The 26,261-nt window shown below is 44.6% G+C and overlaps 1 protein-coding gene across 4 annotated transcripts in view; it reads left to right on the top strand.

The window, feature by feature from the left end:
- The window catches only part of EPB41L4B (erythrocyte membrane protein band 4.1 like 4B), a gene marked incomplete at its 5' end in the record, with an annotated part of 116,984 nt that overhangs the window by 76,905 nt on the left and 13,818 nt on the right, over positions 1 to 26,261 (top strand). For 2 of the 4 annotated variants that reach the window (XM_081067676.1, XM_081067674.1), the window contains 7 exons: positions 3,974 to 4,197; positions 6,239 to 6,357; positions 11,523 to 11,648; positions 12,477 to 12,544; positions 15,349 to 15,447; positions 19,934 to 20,114; positions 22,023 to 22,100. In XM_081067676.1, coding sequence (XP_080923802.1) covers positions 3,974 to 4,197; positions 6,239 to 6,357; positions 11,523 to 11,648; positions 12,477 to 12,544; positions 15,349 to 15,447; positions 19,934 to 20,114; positions 22,023 to 22,100 — 895 coding nt within the window. Of the gene's footprint in view, positions 1 to 3,973; positions 4,198 to 6,238; positions 6,358 to 11,522; positions 11,649 to 12,476; positions 12,545 to 15,348; positions 15,448 to 19,924; positions 20,115 to 22,022; positions 22,101 to 26,261 lie in introns of all 4 variants that reach the window. The other 2 variants (XM_081067673.1, XM_081067675.1) reach the window with 1 other exon arrangement.

Below are 26,261 nucleotides of genomic sequence, written 5' to 3'. Positions count from 1 at the left end.
TAAGGTCACATAGTAAGTGACCGCAAAACCAGAGCTACGTGCTAACTGGCACTCTTTTAATGTCATTATACTGCTTTTTTTGTGCACATGGCAACACACTGCCTCTTCGCATGGAAGAGAGCACAGGGCTCTAGAATCAAGTTGCTTGGGTTCAAATCCCAGCTCTGCCATTTACTGGCTGTGTGATGTTGGGAAAGTTAATTAGTCTCTGTTCCTGTTTTGTTATCTGTAAAATAAAGATAATAATACTCCCTTCTTCAAGTGGTTGTTGGAAGAATAAATAAAATAATAGATGCGTAGTGCTGGGCACTCAAAAATGTTAGCTTTTGGTTTTTTTCCTCTGTGAGTATTTAGAGAATATGATTAAAGCACTAGTGTTCAATCATACAGTTGATTCTGGCTGACACCATCTGTTGTAAAAAAATGGTGCTTGCATAGATTCTGCTGAGAAAATCCCAGTTGGAGAGCCGCAATTCCAGGCTAATCGGCTGGAGTATGGACCAGGCGGTGCTTCCTGACTTTTTCTCGTCCTTCGTACACACAGAAAAGGATGTATTTGGGTAGCATACGGGGGTAAGCAGACAAGGCTACTTGAGGCTCCAGGTTTTCTTGGTTCTGTCTATTTGCTTTATGTTCTGAGAGAATATGGGTTTCCACTTGCAGCCCTTCTAGGCCCATCAATTGGGAAGCTCTCCTGAGATATTCGTCAACATCTGCCTGATGCTTTAGTTCTGATTAGGAGGAATATGGAGTTGTCCCCACTTGGGCTGAAAGTAAAACAGGAGTCAGCTTGCCCCAACTTGCTCCTCTGGAAGGTGTTTGGGGAATTTGTATGCTCCTGTGGGCTACATGGAAGCCGTTCCTGCCTCTAGGAACCCTGCAATGAAGTTAAGACGTGTCATGAATAAGAATAAGTCTGCATACAGACAGCGCGTAAGTGTGTAGTGAGCAATCCAGAGAAGATTCCAGAAATCACCTGACCCACCTCTTGTCACAGGGGAGGAAACAGGTCCAGAGTAACTGTCCCATGTTTCTCCCAAGGTTGAGGCAGGACTAAGTCAGAATCCAGGCCTTTTCAGTGACAATGCAAAACTTTTGGCTGCCCCCTGTGCCGCCTCCACGGGGAGAGTGGCTATTCTTGGTTATGTTCCAGGTTAGAAAGGTGAATGAGGCTGGACTGTGACTCCCAGAAGCCAAAGTCACACCTTCTGCCACATTTTTACAAACACACACACACACACACACACACACACACACACACACACACTCATACACGATGTAAGTCTGTCCTGACCAAAGTCTCCAGGCGGCAGCCAGAGTGGATCAGAGATGCAGCTCCTGGGACCCCTGGGGACAACCAGTGCCGTTTCTTCTGGAATGTACCCCGCACTGCAGCCCAGCCCTCCTCCAGCCCTCCTTCCCCTGTGCCCTGAGCACCAGGCCTGGAAGCTCTGCTCACACTACTTTAGAAACACCCCAGCATGTTCCTCACCTCATACAATCCACGGCCCGCCCGGGCACAGCCTCCTCATGGAGGGACTGGAACACCTCTCCCACCAACACTCAAAAGGAACTTTACAAAACATAGCTCCAGTCACGCCCGCCCTTGCTGAAGCCCTTTCTCCCCTGTGCCTTGTTGCCCTCCAGACAAGCGGGTACACTCACCCCTTCTTAACCAGCGTCAGCTTGTCTTCTTCGCTTCACTCCCTGTCCCCTAGCCATCCCGCTCTTTGCACCCCCATTCCTTTGCCCATACTGTTTCTGAGGCCCTTAGCAGCCATTTCTATGGCTACCTTTTCACTTGAGAGAAATTCCAAAAAGCAAATAAACAAAAAATAATAACAAAATAACACACCTCCACTGGTTCAGAGCATGCAAGTTATAAATGCAAGAAACCCAACTACGTCAGCAAAAATAAATGAATAAATAAATAACAGAAAAGAATTTACTGAAAAGTTCCGTGGTAGAGCAGCTTCGGGCATGGCTGGAACCAGGGGTTCAAGTGATACAATTAGGGGTTTTTCTCTCTGTCCACCTACCGTCAACCTCTGCTCATCTTGTCTCTCTTTGTGCCTGGGCTTCATGCTCACAGATACCTCTTCCTGTCCAGGGAATGTGGACATAAGTAGTCCCAACTTATAGCATCCTTATAGTCTGAGCCAATGTATCTATTAGGCCCAGCAGGTGCAGTGCACTGGGCTCATGATTCTTTTAGGGGCCCACAAAAATGTTTTAATTCCTTTTAAAGTTAGAAGAAAAAGATGAACTTTTAGTTAAAGAAAATGGTTTAACATATGGTATTCATATATTCCTTTTTGTACAAATACAGTCACAAAGTATAATTTTTAATTAATTTTATGCAGAAGAGATAAAAGCATAAGTGCTATGGCCCACATAAGTCACAATAAGACTTAAAAGGGAAAAAAGAACCTGTGTGTTAAACCTTAGAGTAAACTCTGATTGTCCCTGATTGGGTCATATCCCAGAACAAAGCATTCTACCTGGATGGATGGAGAACTTTGATTGGCCAGGCTTCTGTCTCAGGCCCACCCCTGCGGGGAAATATCAACCTCATACAAACACAGGAATGGAGTTTCCTGTCAGAAAGAGCATTCTGTTTCAATACTGTCCACCAAAACTTGACTCTCTCTCCCAAATGCTACCCTCCTTATGACGCTTTCTCCAACACCTTCACTCACCCAAGGAGAACTAGTTGCCTCTACCTCTATGCTCCCTTCACAGCTTGTCCTAGTGTGATAGTAAATGACCGAATCACAGTGTTTCCCACACTGGAATGGGAGCTCCTTGAAGAAAGAGTGAAGGAGTACGCAGTAGAAATCTGGCCTCCAGGAGTGAGCAGAGAGAGGGGTGAGCTCTGCCTGAAGGTGTGAGGAGGAGACCTTTGATCTGGGTCTTAAAGGCTGGAAGTCTTCCTGGAGGAAGGGGTATTTTAGCTGGGTTGAGGGATGAGGAAAGACTCCAGGGAGCAGAAAGAGGTGAAAGGCACCAGGATGGGAAGGACTAAGGATATAGAGAGAATGTAGCAGGAGATGAGCTGAAAAGAGAATGGGACAAGATCATGGGGGGCTGAGAATGACACAAATGAATTTGGATTTTATCTTGCAATCCAGGGCTCTTAATCTTGGTCCATGGAGAGGCAATAGAGGGCCAGAAATTGAGTGTGAAATGTTGCATCTAGGTTCCTTTTCCTGCAGGGAAGGTCCATGGTTTTCACCAGATTTCCAAAAGGCGTCTCGGTCTTAAATGCTTAAGAATCACTAGTAATGGGGAGGTGTTCAAGCTCCTGGAGGGAGGGGTGCCGTGTTCCAGAACATAATCAGAACAGTAGTCTGGCTACTGCTCTATGGAAGATAGTCTGAAGGAGAGAGTAGAGGCAGGGGGGCTGTTAGGACTCTGTTTCCAGAGTCTAAGTAGGAGATGACATGGGCTTCAAATAAGGCAATATTGGTTAAAAACACACACACACACACACACACACACACACACACACACATACACACACAAAACAATTTGAATTAAAAGATGTCATAGCAATAACATTAACAGGTACTTTCTACATGGGGAGGGTGATCGAGAAGGAACAGAAAGCGATTGCAAGACTTCTTTTTTGTTATCATGATCTTGTCATAGGATGGTTAACAAGTTGTTTTTTATTATTGCTTTTTATTTCCTCCTGCCATTGACAGAACATCTTTTTTAATAGAAATTATTAATTTTCAAAGTTAAGAATTTTTTTTAAGGTTTAAGGTCTCTAATGTATACAAATGTCCACTTTCTGCCGTTTCTTGGGGAGCAGGGTTGCCATTCTGTCCGACTCTACAGTGACCCTGTAGATCTATTTGTTGAACCGATTTCTCTTGGTTTTTCTTGCTTTGAGGACATCTTTTAAAGTACGCACAGGAATATCAAGGCCCTTTGCTCTTCTAAATCCTGACTTTGACACCCTCCACAGCTACCCGCTCCCTTCCCCAGGGCTCAGCAGCTCCGACCGCCTGCCTTTTGGTATCGAAGAGAATGGGGGCACGCCATTCACTACCAAAGCTTCGGGAAGGCACCACCACCACCACCACCAGCACCACCAGCACCAGCACCACCCAACCTATGGCCTCTCACTGACCTTGGAGAACAAGGAGGGGCCTTTGAGGTCCCCAAACTCCAGCAGTAAATCCCTTACAAGTGAGTAGGGGCCAAGGCAGAGGGGAGGGGGAGGGATGCTGCAGGGTATGTGTGGCTGGCTTTCTGAGATCCTTAAGACAGACCCTTTGAGTGCAGCGTGCAACGGTACTAGGTGACCAGCTCTGGGCAAGAGCAGCCAAGAGCCTTGTGCATTTAGATTGGAGCAATTCAGGGAGTACAGTTTACCAGTGGACTCTGATTTCATTACAAGGTAGCAATCCTCTCTCCACCTCAGTCCTTAGCAGATTTCTGCTTCCACAGTATCCAGCCCTGGCTCAAAGCAATGGAAAAGAGAAAGGGGCGTGAGCAGGTGGCTAGAATCTCCACTTGCCTAATTTCAGGAAAACTCATTCTATCCCCTTTCTGACATCTCTCTTCTGAGAGCAAGCTGATGGCAGGAGACCCAGTGTACACTGTTACAGGTCCCAGTGAGAGAAGTTATGGAAATGGAGAGTAAGCAGTGAAAACATTTTTAGCAGTATGACAGTGATTTTATATCTGTTCAAACTAATTTTAAAATGTGGGCTTGGATTTTGTATGTTATTTTATTTTTCTAGAAATTCATTTTTATTATATTTTACCAAAGAATGGGTCTGTGGCAGGTGGGGGTGGGGTGAAGAACTGATTCTTTGTCACATAGGGTTTGAAAAAGCACTGAGGTAGAGGCAAGAGTCAAGAAGCTTTGATGTGTGTTCTCACTATTGAGCCAAGTCCCCTCTTGGGTCCTCGATTTTCTCATCTATGAAATGGGGTAGAGAGTGTCCAAGGAATGGACAGATGGCCACGGAATCTTCTGGCATTGATATTTTGTGAGTCAGTGAGCTGGTGAAAAGGAAGAGCCATTGCACCTTCACCTGTAGGACACAGAAAACAAGTCTGAGTTGGCTGAGCCAGAAATGGGAGCTCATCATCTACTTGGTATTGGAAGAATCAGAACTCTGTCCCCTCATCACTGTCCACACTGCCCTCCCCCGAAGCTACAGCTCATCTTTTTTGTATGTGGATAACTGAAGGGCACCTCCTCCAGCACAATCTCCATATTGTAGCAGCCAAAGTGAGAGCTCTCACCAGGTAGCTCTGACAAAATGCCTTAAGACCTTTCCATGGTTCTTCGCTGTCCCAGGATAAAGCCCACACTCTGGCCACACACAAACCTTCACAGCATGGCTCCTACCATAGCCTTCAGCCTTTCCCCCCACTCCTCACTAGGCTCTGGCCACATGGAACTACTCTGTTCTTTGCACATGCTGTTCCCTCTGCTTGGAATGCTTTTCTCCACCCTGGTGAACTCCTACACATCCTTCAGGAACCAGCTCAAATGTCAGTGAAACTTTCTGAAACACCCCTCTTTAAGTCTTACTTTGGAGTGCCTTTCCTCTCACTCCTACAGCAATTAAATAAGCCTTTTATCACTCTTATTTGGAGTATCTCCACATGCATCTGTCTCATTCATCTCTTTATTCCAGCTCACCAGGTGCCAGTTACAAACAATGCTTGGCGCAATTTTTAACACCTAATGAATATTTAGTGTCTTAATGGGTAAATACTAGCTAGTAGAAGGAGTGGCAAACTAAAGTAGTACAGAAATGAAAATCAATGAATTTGATTTTAGAATTATAACCTGATTTTTAAGGGTATGTTCATATGCCTGTTAGCCTGAGCATAATCTTTCAAATTTGCGTAGTACTTTTCCATTCATAAAGCATGTGTGCATGAATGACCTCACTTAACATTCACAACAACCCTGCAAGGTAAGTAATTTAATTTTCATTTTCAAATGGCTCAGAGATTCAGAGAGGTACAGTGACTTGCCCGAGGCCACCCAGCTCATATATGGGAGAGTTAGGCCTTGAAACCTTGACCACAGCTATTCTCACACCCCATCAGCTAGCGAAAACTCAACAGATTCAAGCTGAGTTTGGAGGAGGAGGCAGGCAGAAAGGGTGCTGGGGTCAGTTTCTGGCAAGCGTCTTTTACCACCTATATTCCCTCTGTCCTTTCAACCTTTTCTTATTCATCCCCCCCACCCCGCCCCTTGTAGAACTGAGTCCAGGAGCTCCTGCCCTGTTCAGCGAGGCCGCTGCCCATCTAAAGAAGCTGGAACTGGACACTGCGAAGGCTGCTGGACCCTGGCCTGCTCTGCACATCAACATAAATAAGGTGCCGAGGACCGAAGCGGGGTGATGAGCGTGCACCTGGAGCGCACGTCAAACCTCTGATTACCACCCTGCTTGCCTCCTAAACCCTGTGCCTTTGTCTTAGAGGGGTTCCGACTCAATCTTTTCTGATGTTTCTGCTCAGCATGTCTCTTAGGAGCAAACATTCGCTTACATTCTTTTTGGTCAATGACCGCATGAGACACTGCCCTCAGTGCTGAGGACGACAGGCTGGCCCTGCGTGTTAGCGGTGTCTCCCTCCTTCTAACAAAGCTCCATGAGGGACGCGTCCTCATTTCCCTCTTTCCATCTTTACCCTTCCGCATTAGTCTGCTGAGGCCGCTATAACAAAATACCAAAGACAAGGTGGCTGAAACAACAAACATTGATTTCTTGCTGGGAAGTCCAATATGAAGGTGCCAGCTGATTTGGTTCCCTGGTGAGGGCTCTCTTCCTGGCTGGCAGAAGGTCACCTTGCTGTGTCCCCACTTGCCAGATTGATTTTTCTCTCTTCTTCTTCTGATAAAGCCACTCATCCCATCATGAGGTTCCCCATCTCATGACCCCATCTAAGTATAATTACTTCTCAAAGTCCCCATCTCCAAATATCATCACACTAGGGGTCTGGCTTCGTCATATGATTTTTTTTGTTTGGTGGGGGGGCACAGTTTAGTCCATAGCACTTCCTATCTCTTTCTGACTGTGCCTGGTAGAATAGATGTTCAGGAACTGTTTGCTGATGGAAGGAAGGGAATAATTTAAAAAGGGAGTGAGGGGCAGGGCAGAAGCCAAGTTCTCTTTTGGCTCGATTTGTTCTTAATCCAAATGGGCTGCCTTATCTTAGAACTGTAGAATGCGGGTGCTGGATTCAGTCTATCATGTAGTTCAACCTTCTCAACATCTGAGACCAGAGGAGGGAACATGACTTTCTCAAGGTCACCCAGCAGGGGCTGAATCCGTGGGCCCCTGACTCCTGGTCCAACACCCTTTGCATGTCAACATGTTTCTTCATTTTCTGCACCAGGTTTTCTCAACTTCAGCACTAGTGACATTTTGGGCTGGTAATTCTTTGTTGTGGGGGCTGTCCTGTGCATTATAGGATGTTTGCAGTACTCCTGGCCTCTACCCACTAGATGCCAGTAGCACCCCCATCAACCTGTGAAAACCAGATTATCTCCAGACGTTGCCAAATGTCCCCTGAAAGACAAAATCGCCCCTGGTTGAGAACCAATATTGTACACATATTTGAATTTTAAAAGTCCCCAAATGAATAGTCTTCTTCACTCATGGGTCATTTCTTCCACTCCCTTGTACCCCTGTCCCCCCACAGAGCAGCCTGAATTCCCTTTGATCCCTAATGGGACCCCAACTTCAAGGCCCCGCTCACCCACTTTTCTTCTAGACTACCCTCCCCGATGGCCAGCTGGAAAGAAGTCCTCCTTCAGGGTGGCACTTATTCATTCAATCAACAACCCTTTGTTGAGCAGGCCCATACCAGGTCCTGGGGAGTCAACACTGTGCCTGATGTGCCCCCTGGATTGGTCTGCTATCTCTGTCTCTTGGTTTTCAACTAATAGAATGCAATACACACAATAAATGTTTCAACAGGGGTTTCACCCAGAGTTTGACAGAATCCAAACATATTTTGGGAGGAAGTATAGCATATAATAGCATATAGTATCAGAGAACGCACACGCTGTATGCCATTTGTAGTCACCACAAGTATTTGGTGGAACATGAACATCAATGGTTTGCTCTGGGTTAAGGCAAAGCGGAGACAGCTATGAGTTATTAAGCATTTCCCTGGAGCTCAAGCTATAACGCCCCTCTTTTCTCCTTCACTTAAAGAAATGTATTAGTAAGCCAGTAGGCTGGAGTGATGTCAGATAACCTTGACTTTTTCCTATCACATAAGCGAAGTATATTACTTGTCACGATGATGCTTTATCATGAATAAAACATTCCTTGCAGCAGACCTCACAACTTATCATGATGCCACAATTGGGGCCAGTGGCTTCAATGACTCTTAAGGTTCTTTCCAGCCTCAAGGATTGAGAATCCTCTGATTCTTCTAAGGTTTGCATAAGTTCCTGTTTTTAATTATAATGGTGAGCAGTCATTTTCACTGCCTAGTTCCAAAGTGGTACACAAAATTATCACAGGAATTTAAATTTCATCAGATTTCAAATATGTAAACAATTATATAAACAATTTAAAACTTTAGCTGATAGTTTTTTTATCCTCAACTGACATCCCCAAACAGATGGATTATTTTCAACTATAAGCCCAAGTGTCATTGATGTGTATGTTTTGAAATCTGTATTTCCATATTGAACGATAAAGTATCTTTCCACAATTCAAATTGAACGTAAAATACAAACTGTATTCATGCAAAAGAGAGACAGCACAGCACTCTCGCAGACATTCTCCAGGCTGAAATTGTGGTCTTACTGTAATCCAGATGCAGTCTCCCCTAAAGGTGACTTTTATGCAAAATGTTCATGTAATGATACTAAAATTTCCAAAATTTATATTGGCCTCTACCTGAGTCAATTAGTAGAGCTGAACAGTAGCTCTTGCTTTGTCCAGATCAAAGATGAACAAGCTAGCTTGAATTTTATGTCTAAAAAGCAGTTTAGAATTGCTCAATACCAGGAGAAAATCAATGCTAAATTCTTATTCTTTTCTTATTTTAGTAGCATTCAATGTTTTTTAAAGTAGGTCTTTGGCCATTACAGTGAATATAACCATATCCACTTAAGCAATTGTCAAAAACCTGAAATGGGGGCAGGTCTGCTGGCTCAGGCTGTTGGAGCTCCATGCTCCTAACTCCGAAGGCTGCTGGTTCAATTCCCACATGAGCCAGTGGGCTCTCAACCACAAGGTTGCCGGTTCAACTCCTGGACTCCCCCCAAGGGATGGTGGGCTGCGCCCCCTGCAACTAACAACTGGCAACTGGACCTGGAGCCAAGCTGCGCCCTCCACAACTAAGACTGACAGGACAACAACTTGAAGCTGAACGGCACCCTCCACAACTAAGACTAAGGACAACTTGACTTGGAAACAGTCCTGACAGTACACATTGTTCCCCAATAAAGTCCTGTTCCCCTTCACCCCTCCCCCCCAAAAAAACCTCAAATGGGCTTTCGGACCAATTTAATTCCTGTATCCCCGCATATCATTCTGCAAAATTAAATGTAATTGAAATATTAACTCTTCACACACCCATTCTAGTAGTGAACAATTATCTTCATGTAACAGGATTTACAAACATATGACAACTTATCCTAAAGCTGTACAGTAAAGCTCATCTTGCAGAATAAATAAGTTACTTATTTGCTTTTTTGGAAATGGCTAAGTCTTTTAAGATACTGAGTCCAGTCAAATGAGTCAGAGTTCTTTATTCCCAATTTGAAGGTTTAGGATCATTAGTGTCCTCATATCTGATGCTCTTTTAAAATTATATTTTCTTATCTAACGTGAAAGTGCCATTTGTATCTTATTTTCTCATTTGACCATTATAATAATTTTATGAAGAAAGAAAGTGAGACTCAGAGAGGCTGAGGGGAACCAGTGTGGCTGACTGGTCAGGGCTCTTCACCCAGTCCTGGGTGTGAATCTTGGCTGTTCTGCGAACTTCCCGTGTGACCATGGGCATATGACTTGCCATCTGTCTGCTTTGCTTTTTCTCATCTATAAAATAGGAATAGTGACAGTATCTACCTCCACATGGCATGGTAAATGAGAGGAGTCAATGCTTACTAAGTGCCTGGCCCATAATAAGCTCTCAGTAAATGTGGGCTACTGGCATTATTTTTCTTTTTATCATCATCATTATCATCATCATTATCTTTGTTTTATGGTGCTAGTAAGTGAAAGAGCTGAGATTTCAAACCCAAGTCTCTGTCTGCTCATCTTGCTGTTACATGGAACTGATGAGTCTTGTTTGTTCTGCCAAATGTTCCTCTGCATTGGGAGGTCCCACTGAGACACTGCATTCTACGCCCTCCTTTCTTCGTTAAATCATGTCAACCCGCCAATTGCCCAATACTTCCTCTAGGGCTTTCATAACATGCCTGCTATGTGGACCAAGGTGCTCCATAGGATGTTTGAATTAGTGAATGAGATTAATTTTGCAACTTGAAACATTTGAAGCCTTTAGAACATTTTGTTCTGGCCCTGGTGCATTGTGGCTAACATTCTACATTAAGTCCTGATATCACTAAATTGACTTAACAATCATATGATCTTATATCTTTCCTAGTAAACACATGTCTCTTCTAATAATAACTATATATATGATTGTAATCTTCTTCAGTAGGTATTTATTGAGCACCTGCTATGTGCCAAGCACGATATTAACACTGGGATATGCAATGATCACAATAGGTATGGTTAATAATAAGACATTATTTCCTAGAGTGTACCATCTAAGATGCTTTCAGGTTATATACATGGTTGAGCTTTTTGAAATGGTTAGGTAATTATCACAATGTATATTATAATAAATATAACAGTCACCAAGCCTATGATTTCAGATATTATTGCTTAGGACATACTTAAAATAGGTAGTCCCAGGGTAATCCCCCTGAGATGGAGCATATGAATTACAGGTATGTGTTTCAGTTAATACATGGGAAGTGACAAAAATAGTAAAGGTGATATCAAATTATGGAAGTCTGAGACACTCTACAATGAGGTAACCTAGACACAAATTTCTCATCGAGAATTATATTTTTCATCACAACTTATTAATATTTTTGTACTCTTTCCTTTGACCCAACAAGTCACAGAATTGAATATTTATATGTAAGAGGTAGCAGTTATGAGGGAAATACCACTGCACTGGGGTGTAGGAAACTCAGAGTTGGATGGTTTGGCCCCTGGCTCTAGCTGTATGACTCTGGAAGAGTCATTCTCTTTGAACCTTCACCCTGTCTTCTGGCTTATGAGCTTCCTAATGCGTCCTCTCCCTACTTCTCACAAGAACGAGAGGATGTGCTTGTGAATTCTTTGCAAATAGTAAAAGCACTGGTACAAATATAAGGAGTTAGTGACATACTTGTCACTGTATGTTTAAGTCTATGTGTTATTTGCAATTATGATTAATGGGAGAGGTTACTGAACATGTTTTCTTTTTTCTCTTGCATGTATTTTTATGGGTCACAGGCCGAAGAAAAGAAAGTTTCTGAGAAGACCCTTCAGACCCCACTTTTGCCTTCTCCTGCGGCCGATCATATGAAGTGTAACATTTTGAAAGCCCAGTTGGAGAATGCCTCTCGAGTGAGTGCCCAGGTACGTGGAGCACATATGTGTCTTTGATGTCACACCACAGAATTTCTTCCATGCCGTATGCAAGAAAGACACATGCCATATGTGTCAGTCAGGGTCCAGCCAGGAGACAGTAACCACACCTGTTAAGTAAATAGAGATTTTAATATAAAGAGTTGTTAACTGGTGTACAGTTTTTAATTGAGTCAGTGAAAGGGCCAGCTCTGTACGTTGTGATGGGCACGAGGGCAGCAGATGGCTGCATGTCCCATTGCCTTCCAGTGTGTGTTCAGTTGCCCAGGCTGGCTGAGTGGGTGTCCCTTCCTCCCCCACCATGCTTTGTGGAACTCACCAGAGGGAGGAGGACAAGGCTTCTATCAAAATCACATGACACAATTCCTCCCAGGCTCGTTACACTGACATGAAAGGACAGATTCTGAAATCCTTATAAACTGTAAGTGCTACGTGAGCATAGAGCTGATTATTATTCCTGATCTATAATGTGAGGTGGGGGATTAAACTGTGGGTTTGGCTTTTCCCACACCTTCCTTTTCTCATTCAAGCATGAGCTGGCACATACCAGGTGCTCAATAAAAGTATGAAGGCAAGCATTGACAGCTTTTGAATGATTAAGTGTTAATCCCCATGATGGGGAATGACTCAGAAAACATTTTTTTGTTGTTGTTAACTTACATAAACACCAGAGAATGTTTGTTATTGACGGAGTGCTTGATGAACTACCTCCTTGATCCACCTTCACATTTCTATAATCCTTTGAATGTAGGAGACTTGAAACCAGTTTTGCATGTCAAGGTATTCAATTTTGACTAAACTGCCTGTTTTCTTTCACAGGTTGGAAAAGAGGAATCAACGTTTGTACATGTCAATAAGAAATCCAGTCTTCAGGATGTTAATGTAAGGTCTGTTGCTTCTTGTTTGAATGGGGAAACAATACTCTCTGTATCATCAACGTTATCCTCGAAACATTCCTCATGAGGGCATTTGCTCATAGAATCAGAGAGGAAGAAGAAAACTGAGAAGATGGGAGCCTGGAGAGAGAGAAAAAGACTGGCTTAAACAACTTCCTTTAAGCCTCAAAACAAGCCTTAAGCCTGCTTGTTTGCTGTTCTAACAAAGAAATCACTTTGAGTTGCTTCTCAAGTGTGTAGGTCTGACCTTGTCATTCCCCTGCTTAAAGTCCTTTGAAGATACCACTTTGCTTGCAGGGTGGAGTCCAGACTCCTTATCAGCACATGAGAGGCCCTGTTTCACCTGACTTCCGCTGGCTGTCCTAGCTCAGTTCACACTCTTCCTTTGGTCCGTAGGCACGCTCCTCATACTGACGTCCTTGACAGTATAAGAACCAATCACCGATGTTCTTTAAAGCTTCCAGGCCACCACTAACACAAACCCAGAGGAAAACCTTTCTTTCCTGATCTCATAGAAAACAGAAACTCTTCCTTTCTCAGCCTGAGAAATAACCTATAGATCATGGCAGCCCCACTGGTACCTTGGCAGGCAGTCTATTAAGACGGGCAAGGTCTGCCTATGATAGAATTTCCTAAAATGGGTCCAGGGATCATTGCACCAGTCTCTTGTTAAAAACAAAAACTCTTGGGTCCTACTCCAGACTTTTCAGATCCTTTGGATGGGGAGGAAGCAGTGGGGACAGGAACCAGAGTTTCAATAAGCACCCAAGAGGATCTAAGAACCACTACCCACCCTGGGGGAATTCTTATATTTGATGCTAAAAATAAAACGAATATTTCTCTATGTTACCTTATAATGCCCAGTCCGTATTCTTGGTATAAATTTGGCTTACTCCAGAAACAAATACCCAGCTGCCTTCTGGACTTTTCAAAACCTTAATTCATCTCTTCCTATCCTATCCTACTATCTCTTCACCTATTTTCCAATCTTGATTAATCGCATTATTGCCTACCTGTTTTCCAGACCTGACACCTGGGAGTCCTTGACTTTCTCTTATCTCATGCCCTCATCCAACTGGTCACCAAGTCCTGTCAAATTGACTTGCATATTATCTCCCACATCTATCCTTTTTTCTTCATGGCCCTAATTATGGCCTACCTCAAGCCCTCACCCTTTCTTATCCTGGATGACGACTGCTAGCCTTCTAAGATGCTCGCAGCTGGCCTCCCTTCACCAGCATCCTCTTTGTTGCTCTAAGGGCATTCCTAAAATGCAAGTCTGACCATGCTACTCCCTTGCCTAGAACCTTTAGTGACTACCAATGCCCTCAATGTAAACAGCTCAGCCTGAGGTCCCTCATGAACGAGCCCCTGCTTTTCCCCTGTATTCTCCATCCCCTGCCCGTCTACCGTGGGCTTACCCATCAGCAGTTTCAGGTCTCCACTCTGTCTCCCACCTTGGAAGTCTTCCCTGTATCTGGTTAAGGATAAACTCCTCCATGAAGCTTTCCAGATGCCAGCCATTCCACCCAAGCCAAGTTATGTGCTCCCTAGTAGACTATGAGTTCTTCCAGGGACTCTATTCAGTTGACTCGGGATTTCCAGCTTGAAGAAATCATAAACTCAGAATAAATGGACTCCAAACCCCTTCTTTGCCCATTCATGTGTTTATTTAACAAACATTGCTTCAACTCTAGCCACATGCCTATCACCATATGAGGCCCTGACTAGAAGAGAAAATGGAGGCCAAGAAGTGTTAACTTCTGGCAAGTGTTAACTTGCCAGAGGTCCCTTGCTGAGGACCTGAACTTGTTTTGATGTCCTTTGGTCCCAGAAGGTAATTTCTGATTTTTAAAATGAAATTAGTCATGACCACAACAAAAATGTGGGAAAGCTTTTCCTTAAAATTACTGTTTTGAGTAGGGCCCACTGGTTATCTGGCATATTTTCTTGAGGAAATATAAAAATGGAATTTAATTTTTAACATTTTTATATATGCATAGAATTAAAATGTTTTAGAGCAAGTTTTAAAGATCTTCTGATTATGCATTTTTCACGTTAAATACCTTATGGTTCTTTAGCTTTAAATACATATATTCTAAATGTGTTTAAACATAGCTACAAGATTACTTGGAAGTAAAAATGGATTATCCGCAGGTTTCCCTTTACTCATTTTACTAGCAAAACCTGGTTATGAATCAAGCCCTGATATTGAAGAGGGGCTTTTTTGGCAGGGAAATTTTATGTGCTACCCTTGTTTTATTCAGTTCCTGCTTGCTATTTTCTTTCCTATGATTCGATTTTGTTTTTGAGTTTTCTATATAACATTTTAAAAATTATATTTAATAAGTGGAGAGGAGAGGAGAAAACAATGGCTATCTTGACTATTAATTTTATTAAGGTATAAATTAATGGAGAAAGAAGTCCCCCCTACAGCCTAAACAAAGCCATAAACATTCTTGTTGGTATTGTTCTTTTTTGTTTCTGTTTACTGATTTATTTATTTTAAAATTATAGTTGACATTCAATATTATATTAATTTCAAGTATACAAAGTGATTTTACATTTATATACCTTATGAAGTGATCACCATGATAAGTCTAGAACCATCTGTCACTGTTCAAAGTTATTATGATATTATTCACTCTATTCCCTGTGCTGTGTACATTATATCCCTGTGACTTATTCTATGATGGGAAGTTTGTATCTCTCAGCCCCTATCACCTTTATTACCCATCACCCTGTCCCCCTCTTCTCCAGCAACCATGTTGTTCTGTTTTTTGGTATGTCTCTAGAAGTCCTATTCCTATACGTGTGGAAACGACCCAACCAGCGGTGGAAAAGCCAGAAATCAAGCCTCCCCGAGTGAGGAAGTTAACAAGACAATACAGTTTGTGAGTTCTTACCGCAAGTTTTTCAATTATAACAACAAAGGTGATGCTAAATGTTCAATTGTGAAGGCTTCTAAGCCCCTTACATCATTCCCAAATGGCTATCCCAAAAATATAGTTTATTTCCAATTTAGGTCATAATGAGACTAGACTTTTCTCCTGGAAAACACTACATAGTTGGCATCTGTATTCATTATTAAATGCTGTGAACAATTTATTACAAAACTTAGTGGCTTAATTAAAACAATGCACATTTATTACCTGACTGTTTCTATGGATTGGGCGTCCAGGCAGGGCGTAGCTGGGTCTTCTGTGTCAGGCTCTCACAAGGCTGCATTCAAGGTGTTGGCAAGGGCTGCGTCTCATCTGAAGACTCATTCATGAGGTTTGGGATAGGATTCAGTTCCTCGAGGGCAGTTGGACTGATGGCCTCAGTTCCTTGCTGGCTGTTGGCTGGAAGTGGCTTCCCTCAGTCTCTAAGTCATGTGGGCCTCGCTGGTTTTCTCCATCAGAAAAAGCACACAAGAAGAGCCAGAGAGAGTGCTAGCAAGGCGAAAGTCAGCCGTCTGTCACCGAACCACAGAAATGACATCCCATCATTGTTCACTAGAAGCAATCACTAGGGATAGCGCACATTCAAGGGGAGAGGATTCCACAGGAGCATGAAAACCAGGAACGGGTTTTGTGGGAAGCCATATCAGAAGCCGCCTCCATGGGCATATTAGTGCAAAAGCAGCATGATCTATCAACAGAGCCAAAGCTAATCACTGAACAATATGAGACCTGTAGAAGGAGCCATTTCCCAAAGTGTCCCAGAACTGCCAAGGCCTGCCCAGTTCTGTTCAGTTTCACACAAGTTTCCTGGCTACCTACCATGGGCACCGGGCTCCTCCCCCACCATGGGGGAGGAACAAAATGACTGACAATTTCCATCTGAGGACTCACAATTTATTAGCGGGCAAGACAGATTGCAAATAATTGTAATCCAAAGAAGACAGGTAAATGCTGTAGTATGGTGGCGGTGATGCTAATGGCAGTACCAATCACAATGGCAGTTCCCATTTCCTGACCTTGGCTGTGGCACCAGGCCTGGATGTGTCATTGTTCAGTGAGCTGCAGGGGCATCTTTGGGTGCATTGGAAAGCATGGAGCTCTGGAGTGAGAGAGGCTCCTGGTAGAGCCCTAGCTAGTTGACTGCTGGTGGCTCTTGGGGAAATTAGTCTTTGAACTTCTCTTTCTTCATCTGTAAAATAGGTGAGATGATACCTACCTCTGAGGAATTTTGTGAGTGTTAACATGAGCTAATGTAGATAAAGCTCCTAGCCAGTGCCCTGGCCATAGGATGAATTAGTTCCCCTTCCTTTCTTCTCCAGGACCTGAAAACTTCTGAGAAAAGGTCAAATCTAAGGGTACAGAGTGCAAAATGTAGGGCAAGGAGAGTTACTCCAGGTGCAACTCTCAAACAGCCATCTCAGGCCTACCACTTGCACCTTGTGAAAGGGAGAAGAGGCAGGGTTTTTTTTTTAAGGGCAAACACATTAGCCTTAGTAGAAACGTCTGGAAAGTATAGCAGCTGTGTTTCCTAGGAAGGACAAAACAAGTAAGATTCAAATAATTAATAGTCCTAACGATCTCTGGGGGACAAACTAAACCATAAAAAAAATCTGGTCCCTCAAGGATAAAGCTGTAAGGATTAGCCTTTCCTTTTACATTTTGAAACTCAATGTTACTGTCACCCATTTAGGATATGTAATCATGTTGGAAACAATGACGACTACATGGCCTGGAAAGAAAGAAAATTTAACTGGCTCACCAAATTGCCTCCTTTAAAGAAACTCTTTTCAAACCTAGTATGTTTAGAAAATGATGAGCTGCTTTATGTTTTTCCAGAACTACAACTTTACTTATTTATTTAAACATAGTGTAAAAGTCTAAAAAAATTCAAGCAAGGCAGAGAAGTCTAAAGAGAGAAGTAACTAATTCCCTAGAATCACACCATCAAAAATCAGCAATGTTCCCATTTGATGACTATTATTTTAGGCATTTTTCTATGCATACATATTGTTAAAATTAAAAAAAGATCATCTCGAATAAAATAATCATGCTTTTACTTTTAAAGTGTTATTTCACGAATTTAACATGAATTTACCTCAGAAGCTGAGGTAATTTAAAAAATTTAAAGACCTTCTGAACTTTAGATATAAGTTGCTTTGCCATAAGCTCTAAGTTAAGACAAAAGGTGAATAAAAAAAAATTAAGAATTTGGAGTCTTTTTCAATTTTAGACAGTATCAATTGACTTCTTGCTGTGAAAGATGAGCTATGTTTTTTAAATGACATTTTATGTAAAACTAAACAACTAACTGTGCTTTTCAGGTTACAATTTCTTAAAATAAGGTAAAAATAAATTATAACCCCACTTTTCCACTTAACTAGCTATGTGACCTTGAGCAAGTAATTTCACAATTAGCCATTGAAGATCATCTGCTTCTCTGAAAACAGGATCATAACATAGCCTTGTTGTGAAAATTAAACGGGCTAATGTAACTGATATGATTTACTTCATCAGCATGTATCCAAATTCGTTGTATCTTATTAACTTTCCCACTTACTTGTTCAAACCCCCAAGTCTACCCTCACATTTAACAATTTGCTAGAGGACTCACAGAATTCAGAAAAGCTGTTCTATTCACAGTTATGGTCTATTAGAGTAAAAGGATACAGATTAAACCAGCGAAGGAAAAAGGCACATAGAGTGGAGTCCAGGAAGACCTCACACAAGCTGCCAGTTTTCCTCTCCTAGAGGAGTCACATGGGCAATGCGTAACTCTCCCAGCAACAACGTGGGACAGCAGATGTGAAATATTGCCAACCATGGAAGCTCACCCGAGACTTGGCATCCAGGGTTTTTATTGGGGGTCAGTCAGGTAGGCGTGGAACACCCACGTGACTCACCTTAACTACTCAGTCTCCAGCCCCCCAGAGGTCAACATGATTCCATATGACCCCAAACCCCAGGTGTACATACAAAAACAGGCGTTTGTCATAAATCACGTTGCAGCATACATGATATGGCATGGCCCAAGGTCTCGGGTATATAAAGACACTCTTACCAAGCAGGATATTCCAAGGGCCCAGAGGTTCACCCAGGAGCTTGTCAATGACCAGTGGTTCCTTTGGAATGTGCAGGGCTTGAGTACTCAGGCCTGCTGAGTTAGCCATGTTACTGCTCAGGCAACAACCTGGTTGGCATTAGGGGATAAGGGACTTGTCTTAGTTTCTATTAAGTTTGAGAAAATACTGCTCGTACTAAGAATAGGGGATCCACGGTGCTGCTGTGGTCTTGTACCAGGATGATCAGATCACAAGGGCTTCCAGCCTTGACAGACCTTGTGGGAGGTCCAACCTTCCCGACAAACCCAAGCTGGAGATGAGCCCAGGGTGCCAACCAGACTTCTCTCTCATGGTGACTGCCCCTCTAGTGTCCTTTGCCTGCATCATCACATTCCATCAGAGACGGTCTAAGACCAGAGCTACTTGGCTCCAAAACAAGTGTGCCCAATTCCTCCCCGGTAACCAGTTTAACACACCAAAGGAACAGTTGCTGTCACACCACAAAGGGGGCCATTACATCCTTCACTCAGAGCAGTGGGTTCCTACAGGAGGCCACTTAAAATAATATTTCTTTGTTTAGTGATTTCTCAAAAAGTTAAAGAACTATCATACAACCCAGTAATTCCATTCCTAAGTGGAATTGTAAGCAGGGACTCAAACAGATATTTGCATACCAATATTCACAGAAACACAATAGCCCAAAGGTGGAAACAACCCAAGTTTCCATGAACAGATGAATGGATAAGTAAAATATTGTCTGTCCATACATTGGAATATTATTCAGCCATAAAAAGAATGAAATTTTGACATAGGCTACCACATGAATGAATGGACCTTGAAAATATGATGGTAAGTAAAATAAGCCACATCCAGAAGGACATACGTTGTATGGTTTCACTTCTATGAGCTACCTACAGGAGTCAAATTCATCCAGACAGAAAGCAAAACCGACGTTACTAGGGACCGCAGGGAGAGGCAATGGGGGGTTGTTGTTCCGTGGGTACAGATTTACAGTTGGAGATGATGAAAAAGTTTGGGGCATAGATAATGGTGATGATTACGCAACACTGTAAATGTATTCAATGCCACTGAGCTATACACTGACAAATGGATAAAATAATAATATTGTATGCATGTCTTTTCATGAAAAAAAAGTTTTTTTAATCCCTTGGCGAGTGATAGGAAATCCAGCCCCCATGTAGTTTGGCAAAAATGTCAATGTATTGGATCCTGTCGGTGGGACCTCTGGTAGACATCTGTTTGGGGGCCCCCACCCCCCACCCTCACTGTCCCACTCCTCTCCACCCTCCTTCCCCTCCCCACCGCCTGTTTATTATTGTAATGAGCAGAGCTTCATGTGCTTTTAGTAACCGCAGTGATGAAGACGACCTCCCTCCAGATCTGGCTGAGGAAGTCGGAGTGACCACCACGACGACAGCCAACACTGCCACGGCCACCACCACACAAGTCTCAGTGCCACTGGGGTCCCCCAAGGTCCACAAACTCAGCTCACCTCAGAATTCAGAAGGCCAGAGCCAGCTGTCCCCAGGAGCCCAGGTATGGGGGGGAAAAGCCTTTAGGAGTAGATGCCCTTGCTGGAAATTCAGTATAAATTAAGTGTGTGGCAGCCATGTAGAATCAACTCTGTGTATTTGTAAAACAACATAGCAATCACCAAAGCATGTTTTTTATATGAGGCTGGTGCAAAAAGAATAGCGGTGTTTGCAATTATTTGTTTGTTTGTTTGTTTGTTTGCAATTATTTTTAACCTTTTAAATCACAATCACTTTTGCACCAACCTAATATAACTGTCGCTCAAAGATAAGCTAACCATTTATGAGAGACAACTAGGATAATATAAAGCCGTGCACATGGTAAGGGCAATTTAAGAGATTTTTGAGGGCAATTTTGATTTTAGAATATCATCATCCCTATGTAAGCTATTAGTCAGAAAGCAAGGAATGGGTTTTCCTCCCATCATGGCAAATTTGGAGGAGTAAAACAAAGATGTCTCTCCTTCCCATTCCGTATGTTGGCCAGCCTGTCAATAGTTTGAAAATGGGAAATGGTATTCTATTTGTCAGTCTGAAATTTCAGGAAATTGCCAGTGATGTGAATGGGCTGTGGCAAAGGCCTCACACAAGACATTTCTCTTGGTTTTCTTTGAGTGACCCTTAGCTGTGGTCACTCTTCAGCATCTGGTCCAAACACACTCCAACCTACTGCTCTCCAAGTAGATGCTGAGGTAAAGGTGGCTTGGTCCGTGGACCCCACTGAGGAATGGTGTGTAGATGGGGTGGGAACCTGGGAACAGAGTCTAGGACTTCCCACCAGAGTCTAGGACTCTGTTCCCAACTGCTCCTTTCACACACTTTATGGCTGCTTCAAATGAGTAGTCACTCTGCAGCCATTGTCTCCAAGCCTCAGTTTCTTCCTCCTAGAAATGGGAATAAGATCTGTCACCCTACCCAGCTCATGGGCTGGCGTCAGGTCCAGTAAAGTATTGTGCAAACTGGATGCCCGAGCCTTCTGCAGCTTCAGGGATCACAACTCCTGGTAACATCTTGACACCAATGGGCCAGATCCACATCCTGCGTGACCAGAGCCAGTCTTTCACCAGGTCCCACCCAATGTCTCTGGGAATATTCCTCAAGAGGAACCTGTCTAGACCCCTCAGACTGAAGCTCCTACTTTTCTGTAGATCACCTCCTGGTATCCCCAGTCGGGTCCCCTCTGCTGTGTGGAGTCCCTTGTACTGCTTTGTCCCAAGTGCAGACACAGGCTCCTGTCATGTTTCACAAACTATGGTGGAAACGAAGAGAAAACATTTGCAAAACAGAAGGGAGTTCAGTGGGGAATGCGGGCGACATCCTACCGGAGGCCATAGGGCTCCCTCTTCTGGCCGTCCAAGGTGATGAAGCTTACTTTTTCCCCACAAAGGACCTCAAGGTCCCCCATGCTGCTGAGACCTCAGGGCAAGAGGAAAAAACATTTTCCCAAGAAATGAATGTGATTTTCAGAGGTATCCCTCTCCCCCCATAAAGAGCTGCCTCACTACCTTGCAAATGAGTTTAGAGCCTTGGGGCCTTGACCCTCCGGATGCAGGATGGGGGTCTTTGCTCCCTCTTTCCATATCCAAAGGACTCTGAACTGTTCTCCCCACCCGGCAAAAGACCAAAAAGCTCTCAGAGTACTTAAGAAAAATTGGTTGCAGCTTCAAACACTGGCGGTTCTCCACCCCACACCCTGCTTCTACCCATTAAGTTTTCATAAAAAACAGTTGGAGTTTGTTGGCAACGTTTTGTTGAACTATGTGTGTGTGTGTGGGGGGGGGTTGGCATGACTTTGAGTTCACTCTTAGAAAGCGTGGAAAGGAGACATGGGGAACACCTGTGTTTTCTAATGAAATTCTGCTGTCAATCTAGAGCTGTCACTAACTGGTCTGTATTTTGTCTGCCTTCATAGAGTCCCTCTGACCGAGGTGGTGCCTTTACCTTGGAACCAGGTGATCTCCTGATGGATTTCACAGAAGCCACTCCTCTGGTAAACCTCCCATTTTGCTAAAACCAGAAAAGCCACAGTGCATAGAAACATCTTGGCAGTGGGACAGATGGACGGAAGTGGGCATCGCTGTTGGGAAGGCTCTTCCTCTGGTCCTGCCCACAGCCTGCAGGCTGAAGGATCAGCTTTCTTCGAGGGTTCAGGCACCATGGGTCCCTCCCAGAGCTCTCTAGGGAGGGGGTGCTCCCTTTCTCTGAAGCTGGCTGCACGGGTCCCGCCCACACCTCTGCTGCTCCTCAAGCATTGTAGGGCTTCTTGGTGCGTGGGTCTCAGCTTCTTGGCTTCCTGGGCTGCACCCCGCATGCCCGCCCATGGGGCATCGCTTGTCACTTCCAACAACATGCGCTGGCCTGGAGCACCTGCTCAAGTCCTTACCCTGGCTTTCCAAGCCCCTCTTGCTTCCTTGTCACCCTCCATCCTCTGCTTAGAGCTCTCCTTAGGGAGGGTGGCCCTGTGGGATTCCTGCAGGTGAGAAACCCTTCCAGGGGAGAGAGGACTGAACCAGGAGTCATGCAGCCAGACCTGTCTCTAACCTCAGCTCCCTCCTTAAGAACCTTGTCATTGGATAGTCTCTGCCTCATCTGTCAAATAAGGATGTCGTTGTTTGCCCTGTCTGCTGAAGAGTGTTATAAGGATGGAGGGGGCGAGGGGGCAGCCCTTCAAGAATATAAAGCACCATAAACATTTGTGAGATATTATTAATTCTATTAGAGGATACAGGCAAACTTGGATTTATCTTTGGCTCAGCTCAACCTAATACCTGAGTGTACTTGAGCATAAATCATGGTCCACAAATTTGGAATGTGAGCCAAAACATGAGCCAAGTCAAAAGCTATATCCTGAGAGCTTACTGTGAGCCCGGCTATGTGGAGGCTCTGGGAGTCAACAGGGCAGCTGGAGGCGGGAGAGGAGTCAGGTTGATGAAGGGCAGAGGTCGACAGGAGAGCCATGTCGAAGACATGGAGGGAGAGCCGGAAGTGGGTGTCATGATGTGGCAGATGGGAGGGATTTCTGGAAAGCTTTCAAATGAGGCAACCTGCTGTTCAGGCTTTAGGAATGATCACCAATCCTGCCTCTGCCGGCACAAGGAAACCATTTGTGATTTATACAATTTTCCTTCTCGTTTGGAGACTGGTGCAGCCTGAGAGCTTTGAGTCATCGCCTTTGGATCAACAGCTGAAAACTGACAGTGGGCGTCTCCTTGCTCTGGGAACCTTCAGACTTAGTCCCCATGTTCACGTAAATGGAACCAAGTTATTCATGGCCTTTGTGTTAGACAAATTGCCAAGACAGAGTAACTCAGAAACCGTGGATCTTCCGCATTGCCTCATCACCCCTTTGCACTGATGGGGAAACTGAGTCGCAGAGTAGCGTAATCACACAGGGCCTAAGCTGGAGCTGGGACCCAGGTGTCCTGGCTCCTTCTTTGATGCTCTTTGCATCGAATGGGGCTAAATCTAGCCTCTTCTTCAGGGAACTTGCCACTTTGGAGAAGAGCAATGTCTGGGAGAAGGGCTGTGTTGGAAGCACTCTCTAGACTGGGAAAGTTCCACAAGGAGCATGGAGGAAGGGACAGCAAATTAGGCGACCTGGGCCTGGTGCTACATCAGTGATCCAACTGGGTTTCCTGGTTATGTCCTACGGAGGCCGTGTTGTGTTGTGGGAGATGGAAGCCGCAGTAGCAATCTGAGGACATCCGGTCTAGCTAGAGGTTAGCATCCCCCAAAGGGACCGGAGAAGCCCTAGGGTACAAGCTGAGAGCTGTGAAGGCAGAAAGGGGAGAGAGCTAAGTTCCTAGGCTTCATGATGCCAGGGTTTATATATGAGGAGGAGTTAGCTAAGTGGGGAAAAGGGACCAAAGCATTCTGTATGCAGAAGGCACAGCATGAGCGAAATACTGAATATTTATTAAAAAGGCCCAAAAGATCTGAGAACTAGGGTTAGTTTACCAAGAAAAAAAATATACCTCGGCTTTGATAGGAGTCATGGGATTCTCTTAAAGACCATCATGTTACGGATCCGGCTTGTAGATTGAATTGACCCTCTTTTCTTTGAATATAACAGATGAAGATTAGAAAGGAAGGGACCCAGAGGTCCCCTGATATAAGGTGCAAATGCCACCACTAGTGGACTGTCCAGCCTCTGCTTATACCCTTCCAGCAACAGGGAGCTCATTCTCTCTCCCCAGGACACCCTGCTTGCATCACTGGGTAGCTCTTACTTAGCTCTGAAACGGGCCAGGCTGCTGCACTGCCCAGGCTCAGGACAACTGAGGCCCTTGGACGGCAGCAAGACACAGCTGTCCCCTTCACAGCTGAAGTTTGCAGTGAGCACATGTTCTCCTTGTCTTGCTCGTGTGGATTTGAGGCGCGAGTGCATGTTCCCAGTGCGCGGTCACACAGAAGGTAGGCGGGAGGGCTGGCATTTGGGCGAGAGCCCAGTCCATTTGAGCTTTCCTCAGCATCATTGGCTTTGACCTTCCTTCGCTCCAGAGTCTTATCTTCCATGGATACTGAAGGGTCCTAGAGAGGAAGAGTGACTCGGGCAGCCTGCTTCTCCCTTTGTCTGGTCCTCTTCCCTGCGTCTCCATCTGCTCCTCCCAGTGCCATAGAAATGCATGCAGCAGCCCTCTCTGCCCTCGTTTGTCGGGGTGATGGAGGGTCCCGTTGTCTGTTTCTCGGAAGACAGCAGAAGAGAGACTGGATTTAGGGCCTGTGGCTAAAGCCACATCACTGCCCTGGTTCCTTGAAGAACAAGGGAAAGAAGAGAGAACAGAGTTGGATGAACAGGGAGCTAGAGAGGGAGAAAAGGGACAAATTGTCTTGCCTTCATTCAACAATGTTCCACCAAGACAATGTCAGAGCTAGTTTAACCCTTATAACTCTAGACCCCTATGATCCAATCTGTGTGAAGAACTTTTCAAAGAAGCATAGTCCAAACAGCCAAGACTAATAAAAAGGTTCCATCTTGATCTGGTACCTCTGAAAAAGCGTTCAGGAAGATTCAATTCACACCTCCCGGTAACACTTCTTGAATCTCTTTTCGCTGCCGTCTTAATTCTCTTGCACCCTGCATGCCTCCAACGGCCTGCATCCTCAAACTCTCCACAAAAATATTCTTTCCAGCTTCCCTCTGGCAGCGGTTTCCCCACTCCGTTTCTCAAACCTTTTCTTCTCTAATCCCCAACCCTTTTATGATGTAGCTCCATTTAGCAATCGGAGTTCTACCACCTCTGCAGCTTGTTGTCTGCCCAGTCCCAGAATCTGCACCTCAGACTTCATAGTCAGATGGGAGCTTCTGCCTGGGATGGAAGGGGGGGGGAGAAGAAGCCAAGTGAGTGAAGACAGCACCCACTCTCCTTCTGGTGTTCCCTACAGGGGTGTGAGTGTGAGCACATGCCCGGGGGTGTTGGTGTTGGTAGAGTGAGGGGAATTGGAAGGAGGGTATATTTACACATTGATAACGTTCAGCCTAGGAACACAGAGTCCTGCCTCTGCTCCAGCTTCCTTCCCCAGGTAACACAGACCGTAAACACTTGTGCCTTCGGTGTGCCTTCGGTGTTCAATGCTTTCTCATTTGGGCTTGTCCCTCGCTGATCCCTGGACTTCATAAACCACTCACCCACCGGCAGAGCAGAGCCAGTCAGAACCCAGGTCTCTTCTGGGTCAGGAAACGTTAGTCAAGAGTTCATGTGTCAGGGAGGAGATTGGAGAGCTGTGGAGGACACAGAACGAGCCCTGGGTTGAGTGTCAGAAGGATTGGGTTTCCATTTGTCTCAATAACTTAGTTTTTACTTTGAACCTCATTCTATCAGGAGGGCTCAAGCTTAATCTCACGTCACATCAGGCTGCATCTTCATGCACGTTCTCCAGGGCACGGGGAGAGGGAAGGAAATCTGTTTTTAAGTTCGTGGTGTCATCTGCTTGCTCATACACCTGGGGTGCTCTCTGCTTCCCTCATGCAGAGAGTGGAATGACAATCACTGTCCTGCTGGGATGTGAATCCCTATGTGCTGGGCACACCACGCAGCCATTCTGCTCAGCGGCCTGCCACCTCCCCAGCTCTCCAGAGGTCCTCTCTACCCTTTAATTCCCGTTTCCCAGCCTCAGCCCGTGGATGAGGGGCACAGGGTCCCTTTGCTCA

Source organism: Rhinolophus hipposideros, assembly GCF_964194185.1.
Source record: "Rhinolophus hipposideros genome assembly, chromosome: 11".
In the NCBI taxonomy this organism is placed as follows: domain Eukaryota; kingdom Metazoa; phylum Chordata; class Mammalia; order Chiroptera; family Rhinolophidae; genus Rhinolophus; species Rhinolophus hipposideros.
The sequence above is the reverse complement of the archived record's forward strand: the minus strand, read 5'-3'. Positions and strand labels throughout refer to the sequence as shown.